We start from the raw sequence: 12323 nt of genomic DNA, 5'->3' as shown, positions 1-12323 counted from the left end.
ACAGCAGTCTTTAAAGGACAAAAAAATCTCAACACAGGGTTCACCATATCTAACATCCAATCAGAAATTATAAAACGTGCATAGAAGCAGGAAAATGGGACCCACAAACAAGAGGAAAATCATTCAGTAGAATCAGGCCCAGAAGTGACTGTACTGGTTGAGACCTACGTACCCCAGAAAAGCCATGTTCTTCAGATCCAGTCTTGTGGGGGCAGACCTTTTATCAGATGGGACCTCTTGATTAGCTTGTTTTCAAGGAGATGTGACACCACCCATTTAGGATGGGTTTTAATCAGCTTACTGGGGTCCTTTAAGAGAACAGACACCGATGTTTGGAGATGCTTGGATGCAGAAAGAGGCTCAGAGAGGAGGCCAATGGAACCCTGAAAGCAATAAAGCCGAAGGGCCAGCAGATATTGCCATGTGCCTTATGTGACAGAGAAACCCTGGAGGTGACCAGTCACTCTTGAGTGAAGGTGTCCTCTTGTTGGTGCCTTAATCTGGACATTTTCACAGCCTTAGAATTGTAACTTGTAACTTAATAAATTTCCTTTATAATAGCTGATACGCTTCTGATAGATTGCATTCTGGCAGCTTTAGCAAATGGAAAAAGTCAGAAACAGGGACATTAAAAGAGCTTTAAAGAAAAACATGTGCATAATGAGAAGAGAAATGGAAAATATAAAATAGGAAGAACAAAATTAAACTTCTAGAGTTGAAAAATGCAATATCTGATGGGGAAAACTCCCTGGATGGGATTCATAGCAGTAGCACAAACAGGGAACTTGAAAAAATAGCAGGAAAATCTATGAAACACAGAAAAGAGGGAGGGGTGCATTTGGTCACCTGAAGGACACTATGAATCAGTCTAACAAAAAGAGGAGAAAATTTTTGAGGGTACAGAAAATGTATTTGAAGAAACAATGGCCACAACTTTCTAAATTCTACGAAAATTCTGAACCCACAGAGCCAAGAGGTTTAGCCAAACCAAAACTGTAGGATAAACATATGCACGCAAACATACAAGGGAACATCATAATCGAATAGCTGAAAGTTTTAAGGAGAAAATCTAAAAGCAAAGGGAAAAAAGACACATTACATAGGGAGAAACAAACTATGAGAGACTTCTCTTCAGAAGCTATGCAAGGCAGATATGGGGCACCATCTTTAAGGCTCTGAAGGAAAATGAAGCTATCAACATAGAATTATATAGCCGGCAGAAATATCCTTCAAAAAACAAGGCAATATAAAAACTATTTCAGATAAAATCTGAAAGAATTCATCACCAACAGACCTGCTGTGCAAGGAAATTAAAGGTCACTGTGCTGGTTAAGTTCACGTGTCAACTTGACCAGGTTATAGTGTCAAGTTGTTGTTTGGTCAAACAAGCACTGGCCTGTTATTGTGAAGATTTTTCATGGATTTAAATCTGTAATCAGTTGATTGCATCTATGGGTGAGTACATCTACAGTCAACAGAAGAGATTGCCTTCAGCAATGAGAGAAGTCTCATGGAATCAGTTAGAGGCCTAAATAATGGAGGTACATACCATATTTATGGACTGGAAGACTCGAGGTAGTTAAGATGTCAGTTCTCATCCCAATCCAACCCCCAGCAGACTTTTAAAATTGAAATTGGCAAGCTAAATCTAATATTCACATGGAAATACAAAGAATGCAGAATATCTGAAGCCATCTTAAAAGAGAAACAAAGTTGAAGAATTTAAACTACCTGATTATAAGACATAAAGCTGCAGAATTTATGACAGATGGTGTTGACAGAGGATAGGCATATACATCCACTGAATAAAACAGATTTCAGAAATAGGTTAATTGATTTCCAACAAAGTTAGGTAATTTAAGGGGAAATGTATGTTTACTCAATAAATTGTTTGGGAACAACTAGATACTCATGTGGGAAAAAAAACGAACCTTAACCCTTATCTTAAACTGTATATAAAATTAAATCCAAAATCAATCATAGCACTAAACATAAAAGCTAAAGCTATACAATGTCTAGAATAAAAGATAGAAAATTTTTGTCACCTTGAGTTAAGCAACATTTTCTTAAATATATAATTTAGAAATCCAAACCACAAAAGAAAAAAAGAATGGATTGATTGGATTTCATTGAAATAAAGATCTGCTTTTCAAGTTGCATTGTTAAGAAAATGAAAAGATAAACCACCGACTGGAGAAAATACTTGGAATACATATAAGTAATCATAGATTTGTATCCATAATATGTAAAGAACTTTACAACTCAATAATAAGCAAGGGATAAACTCAATAAAAAGTGGTCAAAATATTTAAATAGGCACTGCTGGAAAAGATGTAAAAATGGTCTATAAGCCCATGGAATGATGCTCAATGGTATTGGTCATCAAGGAAATACAAATTAAAACCACAATGAGTTGCCACTACGCACTCACTCAAATGACTGAGATTTTTTAAAAACCTACAATCCTAAGTGCCAATGAGGATATGGAGCACCTGGGACTCACATACACCACTGGCGGGACTGGGAAATACACAAGGACTTTGAAAGATAATTTGGCAGTTTCTTAAAAAAAAAATTAAGCATATGCTTACAATACAATCCAGCCATTCAATTCCAAAGATTCTGTGCAAGAGAAATAGAAATACACAAGCACAGAGACCCAAACGGAGGCGTCCACAGTGCCTTTATGCCTAGTATCACTAAACTGGCAACAAATCTATCATCGGGTACATGTGTAAGCAGATTAGGGTGTAGCCATACAACAGACAGAACTCAGTGAAGAGTGGCACGAGTGAATCGCAGAAAAGAAGTCACACACCAGAGAGCCCCTGAGTGTGACTCTGTTGACGTGAAACCGTAGACCTGACTCATTTTGTGGGAGTGAAAGCCATCAGTGGGGGCTGAGGCATGGGGTTTTGGAGGTCATGGAAATGATCCATGAGCATGGCTGTGTACATTTTCTAAGACCTATTGAAATGGACACTTAAAATGGGTGCTTTTGGGGAATGTAGAGGATGCCTCGCAAAAGATGTGTATTTTGAAAATAAGCACATTGTCCCAACATTAGCTGGGAGCCCCGCTGGCCAGTGAGGGCTCCTGGGAATGTCACCTTTTCTGCCCTCTGAGATCCTACCCTGGGCACTTCCTGTCAGGCTTGGGTGGAGGAGACCTGGGCCCGGACAGGGAGCACCCAAGGGGAAGGCACGAGAGTCCACCTCTCAGCTGCCTGGTTCTCTCTCAGGCCTGCTCCCCTAGGTCCCTGGCAACTCCAGGGGTGATCATTGCAGTAGAGGGGCCTGCAGGCAGCCTCCTGGGGCAGGGTGGAGGTGAGGGAGTGAGCGCCAGGGCCCCTGTGCCACCCATTGCATTCGCTCGTCTGCCCTAGGCCTGTGCCCCAGAGACGGGTGCTACAGGCCAGGGTAAGGAGCAAACCCACCGTTTTTTTGACTTACAAGGGGCTGTGTGGTATCTGGAGAGCTGCCCTCCCTGTGTCCTTTTCTGGGAGCCGGGGGCTCCATGGCAACCCCACTCACAAGACAAGCAGCTTTGTGTGTTTTTATCACATTCTCTGGAGGCTGCCGCTTCCGTGGAGAGTGGCCCCTGCCTCGTGAGTTCTTCCTAAGCAAGCTCATCCCCTCCATTGGGATCCTTACACTCCCTGTTTCCCCTTTCTCCTGGAAGGCCGCTGGGACCCCCAGGCTGTCAACCGGGGCGGGGGCAGCAGAGCTGGGGCTGCTCCCTACTTGCAGGGAACGAGGCTGGAGTTGTGCCACTCAGCACAACGTTGCTGTGTATTTTGAAAAAAAACATTTAGCAGGTTAGGGAATTACTAAAAGTTTTCAGCATCATTGGGTGTCAAGCCTTATCACATTTTTCTCTTCATCAATTAAGATTATTGGTTTTTTTCTGCCTTTAACTTTATGATTTCCTTATTCCTGTTTCTCTGAATTGGCTCTGTGGCTTTCTTTTCGACTCTTCTGATGGAAGTTTGCTCGTTTCTTGGTCATTTTGACTATGAGGCTTCCTGCTAAGTTTACTTAATGCTGCGCCCCATTTCAGCTGTGTCCCTCCAGTTCTGAAATTGAATTCTAAATATTTCTTCATTTATTTCATGACTTCCTTTATAACGCCAGGGTTATTCAGTACTATGTTGTTCAGTTTCCACACAGAAGGTGTGGGTTTCTATTTGGATCACATTTTGTTTGGAAGGAGCCAAGGCCATGCTCCACATGGTGTCCGTGTACAGCTGTTGTGCATCTGCAGAAAACCAAGGTGTGCTGTCTGCTTCAGCATCAGAGAGCCATCCGCACGCTCACCACATTAACTAACTCAAGGAAAGAAATCATGTCCTCTTAATCAATGCAAAAAAAAAATCCAGTCTGAGAATTGTTTTCATCAGTGAGTTTAACTCATTTATATTGTTGAATTATTATATATTGGAACTTAATTCCATATCTCTTACCACATGTCCTGGGTTGGTCTCTCTCCTGACTTGGGTACTTCCCCGAGGAGCTTTGTCATCAAGCTGCTGAGGTCTGGCAGGGCCTCCCCAGGCCTGGCGGGGCCACAGGGAGGAGGAAAACTGCAGGTGCATGGGTGCTGCACCTCACTGCTTGGGCCTGCTAGCTGGCTTGAGAAGCCCTTGTGCCTGCATTTGGAGTTTAGGTCTAAAGTGTGGTGTGAGGACGTCGAAAGGTTCTTTGTAAGTTGGGCCTCACCTGAAGTCTACCCTTATGCCCCCCCCTCCCCCACAGCACACAGCACACTGTGAGGCCACGATGTCCCAGATCCCGGGTGCACCCCCGTCCATGGTGCCCACCTGTGCTGTCTGACACTGTTGGGCACCTCAGAGAAGCCATGTTCTTCATCCCGATTCAGTATTGCGGAGTAGGGTCTTTTTGATCAGGTGGTTTCCATGGAGATGTTTCCCCACCCATTCAAGGTGTGATTGCTTACTGGAGTCCTTTAAAAGGGAACCATTTTGGAAAAAGATTCAGAGCCTACACAGCCAGAGACCCTTGGAGATGCAGAAAGAAAATGCCCCTGGGGAAGACTTTTGAAAGGAGAAACCAGGAGAGAAAGCTAGCAATAGAGGTACCCTGAACATCATCAGCCCTTTCTTAAATCAAGGTATCTTTCAATGGATGCCTTAGTTTGGACATTTTTATGGCCTTAGAACTGTAAACTTGCAACTTAATAAATTCCCTTTTTAAAAGACATTTTATTTCTGGTATATTGCATTTCTGGCAGCTTTAACAAACTAAAACACCACCCTACACCTCCACCAGACCCCATGGTACCCACCCCACTTCCTGACCCCTGACCCCTCGTGCCCACCACAGCAGGGCTTCTCATGTCTCTCTTCCTGCTCACTCGAGCAGCAGCTGCTGACTGGGAACAAGGCCCCATCTGGGCCCTGGGGAGATAGCACTAGCAACAACAGCCCTTGGTCTGATCTAGAGGCTGATTTTTTGACCATAGAGTTAGGAAACAGCTACTGCCCACTGAACTTGCAGACCAAGCTGGTCTGAACTGTGCAGGTAAGAACTGGAGGGCAAAGGTGAGGCCTGGGCTTTACCCTGGGAAGTGCAGGCACTCGAATGAGCACCATTAGGCCAAGGGCCAGGCTCAGCAAGACACTAGGTGTCGTCCCATGCTAGAAATACACAGTGGTGTCCATACTGATGTCATGTGCTCATGCCTGAGAGGAGAGCTCAGCGCAGAGACCCCCAGGCCATGGCACTTTCCTATGGACCCTCCTACGAGTGGCTCACTTCATGCCCACTGCATGGCCCGCCCTTCTGTTGGCCCTCGCCCTTTCAGGGTAGGCTGGTGGCTGGCCTGGTCTGTCCCCTCACTTCTTTCCTATGGGACCCAAAGGGTCATTGCCAGATCTCCAAGGGGTGGCTTGGGGCTACTGCCCAAGGGAGCTATTTCAGTTTGCTAAAGCTGATGGAATGGAATATACATAAATGGAACAGTTTTTATAAAAGAGATTTATTAAGTTACAAGTTTACAGTTCTAAGGCCATAAAAATGTCGAAACTAAGGTATCCAGATAAAGGTACCTTGACTCACGGAGGGCCCATGTCTATCCCTTGGGAAGGCATGTGGCTGACATCTACTGGTCCTTGCTCTCAGTCCCATTGCTTCCAACTTCTGATTCTAGGGGCTTCCTCTCTAAGCATCGGTGGGGCCTGACTTAGCTGCTCTGGGGCAAAACTCTGGGCTTCATCTTTTAGCTTAGAATCTCGCAGAAAGGCAGTTGGTGCCATCCGTGGGGCTCTGGTTCCCGTCTTGCTTCTGCTGACTCTCCCAGCTCCTGGCGTCTCCTGGGACTTCTGCATCTCCAATGTCTAGGTCATATCAGCTCTAAAGCAACTGTGTTTTCCAAAATGTCTCCCCTTTTAAAGGACTGCAGTAAGGAAATCAAGACCCATCTTTAATGGGCGGAGTCACATCTCCATCTAATCAAAAGTCTACACCACAATTGAGCGTGTCACATCTCCATGGAAATGACCTAATCAAAAAGTTCCATCCCACAATATTGATTCAAGATTAAGAAAACGTGGCTTTTCTGGGGTGCACAACAATTTCAAACCTGCACAGCAGCAGAGTGGCCAACAGGAGGGCTGGTGTGATGTCTGACGTGGTCTTCTGGCCAAGGATGGGGGCTTATGCATGTGTCTGGGATGGCCTTCCTAGAAGGGCTGTGGCTGCCCAGAAAGGAGAGGGCTGCCCTCGGCCATGCTCACCACAGCTGGCCAGCACCACACCCCAGGGCCGGGAAGGGCTTGCTTCTCCCAGGACCCTATCCCATGAGCTCCACTGCTGTGCCCAGATGAGCCCTGGCTGTCACCCTGGAGATACTCTGGGTGCTGCCTGGCCTTGCCAGGAGCCCCCATGGCTGTTGCTTGGTGCATCTTCCAGGAATTTTGTCTTGTTGGTGTCACATCTAGGCTCGAACCTTGTCTCAGCCGCTCCCCAGACAGCATGGCAGGCCCTATGCCATCCCACACCTTGCCCAGGCCCGAGGGGCCAGCTCATCAGCTTCCAGAACAATCTGAGGTGGCCACAGTTTCCCAAAGACAATCCCACTCTGGCCTCTGCACCTCCCTGACTCCAGGGGCCTCGGTGCCCACATCCCTTCCCCCTGGTCAGAACCCTTCTTGAGGCCCCAGGACAAGACCTGGTGGAGGTAGGGAGTCAGGGAAAGAGAGGAGGTCCCCATGGGGGGCCCTGGGGCTGCAGCTCCACAGGTAGAGCAGGGGCTTGGCTGCCAGGCCCTCCTCCCACCCCACTCAAGGCCAAGAGCACTGCAGGCCCACCTCTTCTCCACGGAGTGAGCTGCAGCATCAGGCTGGGGGGGAGCCTGAAGCCCCCAGACCCCAGGGGCCCAGGTGGGGGATCTCACGCCGGGCTCTCACTGTGGCTGAGGGGCCACTTCTCCTTGACCCTCACTGGCCCCGCTGCCCAGCACTGCCTGAGGGTGGCATGTACTGCTTCATCTCGTCTCGCACTGTCTGGTAGTGGTGGCGGGGAGCAGACCCGGGGCTGCTTGGAGGTAGGGGATGAGGGTCAAGGGCTTGGGGGGACTCCCTTAGGAAAAGACGGGACGTAGAGGCGGGGAGGTAGCAGTGGAGCAGGCAGGGGCTGCACGGGGACAGGGTGTGGGGTGTGGTGGGGGCATATCACATCTTACAGGCCCCCTGAAGGTTTGGGATGTAGGGGCATGTCCTATAACCTCATGCTTATTTAGAGATCTTTTGTGCTGCATAGGAGGCCAGTCTCTGACTCAGAGGCAGTGGGAACCCTCAGAAAGGGGGTTTGCTATAGGGGGTCTGTATAGTCCTTCCAGGAGCCAGCTCTGCAGTAGGACAGGGTGGGGTGGGCCAGCTGGAGACCCCTACTGCTGCAGCAGAAGACAAGGCCTGGTCCTGGGTCGGGGGGGAGGGGAGAGTGAAGAGGTGAAGCTGATGAGACTTCTGACAAAGTAAATAGAGGGGCTGGATGATTCCTGGGTTTCTGGCTAGTCACTGAGACTATACATCATAAGGGGTTTAGGTTGAGCAGCTAGGTCTGGGGGTGCAGGCCCAGAAAGAATGTCAGTCATGGGTTCCCAGGTGGAGAGGGCCCTGGGCAGGGCCAAGGCAGGACAGAGCACTCTGCAAAAAAACAAGGGACCGTAGTATGAGGACCAGTCAGCATCCCCAGAAAAGAGCAAGGGACTGGGCAGACCTCTGTCCCCAGCGCCTCTGCTCTAGATAGCACCCCTTAGGGGACCACTACAGACTGTGATCCCAAAGCCCAGAGCCACCCTGACAGTGCCCACCCCCAACGCAAGGCAGCCCCAAGAATGAGCTGCTCCCACGGGGCTTGGGGTTAGAAGCCCACGCGTGGGGGCAGGCTCCACCCAGACTCCCCTCTGCATCCCAAAAGGCTACTCAGGGTGGATTCATCAAGTCACCTTAAATTCACATCACCAGAAAGTGCGACTGCCTGATGGCGTGTGCAGCAGAGGCTGTGGCTGTGTGCAAAGCAGATTCCTCTGTCACCGCCCAGCGGGGTGGGCTCTGAGCCTGGTGCTCCCAGATCCAGCCTTGGCTGGAGCCGAGGCACAGCATCAGAGGTGCCACATCAGCCCCAGCACCAGAACCAGCAGATAGGGGTGAGAGGCCGGGGTTGGTCTGGGCGGGAATACTCTCAGAATGACCATGTCCGCGGCACCAGCACCCCACGGGGCCCCTGCGCCACACCACAGCTCTATGCTTGCCAGCCCTCCCCGCCCCTAGATGGGCTCCAGCCAGGCCTGCCCGGCCCGAGAGGAGGGACAAGGCTGTGCTGGGAGGGCATCTGGGGGAGGGTCCTCCTAGCCGGCCCAGCCCAGATACCAGAGGCCACCCCCGGAGGGCCCCTCTCTCCAGGCCATGTCCTTCATTTAAAGCCCAGGGGCTCCCTTGTGCTGGGGGAGGGACGTGGCTTCACTCACACCTGGGAAGCCAAGGTCCAGTCCAGCCAAAGAGCCAGGCGGGGGTTGCAGTGGGGGAGGGGGAGCAGAGGGCAGCCCCAAGGTGGTCGACTTGGGAGATAAAAGGATAGGAACAGCTTTGTGTGGCTGGATGAAGGAAATGGTTGGGGTTGGAGAAGCAAAGCTCTTCTGTGGGTGAGGACAGGCAGTGGCACATGGTGAGGTACCTGGCAGCCCTGGAAACCAGGGGAGTAGGCCAGAGGCTGTGTGGCCCCAGAAAAGGTGGGAGGGAAAACAGTCTTCTGGCATCTTGGGAGGTGCAGAGAGGGTGAGGAAGGATGGACACACAAGGGAAATGGGCCCGAGCCGAGGGGCCAAGTGGGAAAGGCCTCCCCGCAAGCCAGCCATAGGGATTTCTGCATGTCCCTAAAGCAGGGACCTTTTCCCAGCCCCCAGGCTGTACTCCAGCCCAGGCAGTCAGCACGCCCTGTGCTTTCCGTTCTGAGACTGAGCCACCGTCTGGCTGGCCGGGCCTTGCCTTTGGTCCCTGGGGCCCTCCTGACCCCTGTCCCCAGCAGCCATCCCACATGCTCGGCATGGGCCCAGACAGCGCTACTGTGTTCACTGCTGAACCTCCCTTGCTAGCCACCAGCCCACAACGTGCTGGGCCCAGTGGATGCTGAGCTGACTGTCGCATGTGGGCAGCTGGCCAAGGCATGAGGTGCTGGCCGGAGGCTCTGCCTGCCGTGCTGTCACCAGATGGACAACCTGCTGCACCTTGACACCCAGACAGGGACTCTAGCAAGGACCCTCGCAGGGTTCCAGAGACCCCGTTCTGGGCATGAGTTCCGTGGACTGCCAAATCAGGTCCAGTCACAGGGTCAGAAGCCACTGGCCTCCTTGGCTGGCTGTGAAGAGCCACATCCATTGCTGGGAACAAAGAAACAGAGCCCCTGACTGCACAGACCCCAGCTGCTTTTAAAACGCCATCTGTTGTCTATTTACACAGGATATACATTCTCAGTTTAGAGAACGTGGAAACCAGAGAAAAGCTAAAGGATTTTGAAAAAAAACAAAACAAAACCCAGCCACAATGCCCTGCAGAGAGCTGTAGGCCTGTTTGCAAGTCCTCCTGTCCTGTCCCACACCCAGGGCCCCAGGAAGCAGGGCCTCAGGGGTCGGGCAGGAGGTCAGGCAGGCGGTCAGGCACCAGGGCCCAGCTGGGAGGGAGGCAGAACTGCAAGTCACCCCCCCAGCCCGGCACACAGGGGCCAAGACGGAAGTGCTGCTTTCAAGCCAGATGGCTGGAGGCCCCACAAAGGGGCAGGCCAGGCCCAGTGAGAGCCTCCAGAGCCTGTGTCCATCCAGCTGGCAGGACCAGGACCCAGGGCAGGGCTGCCACTTGGGCTCTGCGGTGGGGTGGTCTGCGAGGACTCCTGACCCAGCTTCCCATCTCCCTTTCCACAGCAGAGATCCCCACGTTGGAAGCAGCCCCCAGCCACGGAGACTCCAGCCAGGGTTCCAGTGGGACCCAGAGCACCTTCGCCATTGAGGGCATGAAGGTGGGAGCCCAGGTGAGGCCAAAGCCCACCAGGCCCTTCAGGGCTCGGCCTGCCAGAGCGAAGAGTGCCCCGAGACCTAGACCGCCACCGTCCAGCATCCGCAATTACAACATAAAGGCCTGACCCCCTCCCCCTCCCCCTCCTTCCTGCCCGCTTCCCTTCCCCTCCTCTCCTTCCTGACTCCCCCCCACCCCCTCTCCCTCCTCCTCCCCCCCATTCTGTGGCGCTTGGGGACTGCAATTTTATGTTGCTGGTGTTGGGGGGTGCATGGCATGCTGCCAGGAGTCCACTAAAGTCCACGCATACACCTCAGCTGTCTGGCTGGTATGGCTGTCGTTCATCTGCCTACCTAAGCCACACTCAAGTCCACCAACACTGGGGGCTGTGGAATGGCCACAGACGCTGGGGGGGGGGGGGTAGGGAGCAGGTGGAACAGCTACAGACCCTGGGGGGGAGGGTGCAGAACTGCCACTGACCCTGGAGGTGTATGAAACGGCACTGAGTGCCAGGTTGGGGCCATTCCTGGGCCACAGGGCCTTTAATCCTGGCACAGAGCCCAGGGGCCAGCCTCCCCAAGGACACCCATGCCCCCCCGCCCCATGCTTGCCCAGATGCCCTGCGTAACAAGCTTTGCCCAACCTGGTGAGCAGACCAGGGCAGTGGTTCGTCAGCACTTTCTGTGGCCATCACCCACCTGGATGCCAGAGCAGCCTGGCACCTGCAAGGACCAGAACACACACATACACCACCACCTTGTCACATCCCACAGCCCAAGAGCCACCCTTGCTCTCCCCAGGAAGCACAGCTGTCCTGTGTCCACGGCACTTGCACAGCCTGCCCTGGTGCTCAGAGCCCGGCCAGCTGACCTTGAGGGTCAAGGTTCACAATTAGGAAGAGTCTGGGTAGTTGGGTCCACAGCTGCTGGCCCGAACCCAGGAGTCCCTTCCCTTTGCAGTGCAGGGTGCAGCTGGCCCCACTCACTCCATGTGAGCCACCTGGATGAGCACACCTGCTCCTTCAGAGATTATGGCTGCAGCACAGCCCCCTGGAGCCAGCCTTGCTTTAGGCGGCAGCGAGCAGAAACGCGGGTCAGCATAGCACCTGGGCCTCAGCCCCTCCATCAACCAGCACCCCCACCCCAGTCCGCCCCAACCCGCCCAGCCGGCCGGCCAGTCCGGGACACGGGTTGCTTGAAGGGCCTACTGAGCCTCCAGGCGGTCTTGTCTGATTAGAGGAGAGTGAGGATCTGGGCTGGCCTCACCGGGGATGTGGTGTCGCGGGGACACGGGATCCCTTCCTGCTGCCCCGCGTGGGCCTGGCCGACCAGAGCTTCCCCCTCCCCCACCACACACATCCGGGAGGAAGTGGGGGGCGGGGTAGCCAGGGAGCAGCCCGCCTTAGATTCCGGGACCACAAGGCGGCCACCGGCCCAGGGCGGTCACGCCCCCACCCGCCAGGCTCGGGCTCTCGGCGCGCCGCAGTCCTCTGAGAGCCCCTCCCCACCCAGGCAGAACACCGGGGCCTGGAGGCCAGTTCCCGGACTTCTTGGGAAGGTTCGGGCACCGCTCGATCCCGGAGTTACCGCCAGAGACGCCAGGCTGGGCCCCCGCGCGTGTGCGTGTGTGCGCGCGAGTGAGCGTGGAGAACGCACGCGGCCAGGGGCACAGCTCCTTTGTTGGAATCACAGCCTGCGGGCGCCAGAGCAGACCCTGCTCGGCGATACCCCCGCCCCCTTCTCTCGGCCCAGGGAGCGCGGAGCAGGAGCGCAACACGGCCGCGTGGGCGCCCCGCGCG

General features: G+C 52.9%; 1 protein-coding gene across 3 annotated transcripts in view; it reads left to right on the top strand.

Annotated features, from left to right (window-relative positions):
• CCDC57 (coiled-coil domain containing 57) overlaps positions 1 to 10918 on the top strand; it is a 185889-nt gene extending 174971 nt beyond the window's left edge. Inside the window, exon 19 of one of the 3 annotated variants that reach the window (XM_077166276.1) lies at positions 10438 to 10918. In XM_077166276.1, the coding sequence (XP_077022391.1) occupies positions 10438 to 10652 (215 nt within the window). In that variant the 3' untranslated portion in view covers positions 10653 to 10918. Of the gene's footprint in view, positions 1 to 10434 lie in introns of all 3 variants that reach the window. The other 2 variants (XM_077166275.1, XM_077166274.1) reach the window with 2 other exon arrangements.
• The last annotated feature ends 1405 nt before the right edge of the window (positions 10919 to 12323 follow it).

This window comes from Tamandua tetradactyla, chromosome 6 (genome assembly GCF_023851605.1).
Source record: "Tamandua tetradactyla isolate mTamTet1 chromosome 6, mTamTet1.pri, whole genome shotgun sequence".
Taxonomy (NCBI): domain Eukaryota; kingdom Metazoa; phylum Chordata; class Mammalia; order Pilosa; family Myrmecophagidae; genus Tamandua; species Tamandua tetradactyla.
This window is presented reverse-complemented; position numbering and strand designations above follow the sequence as displayed.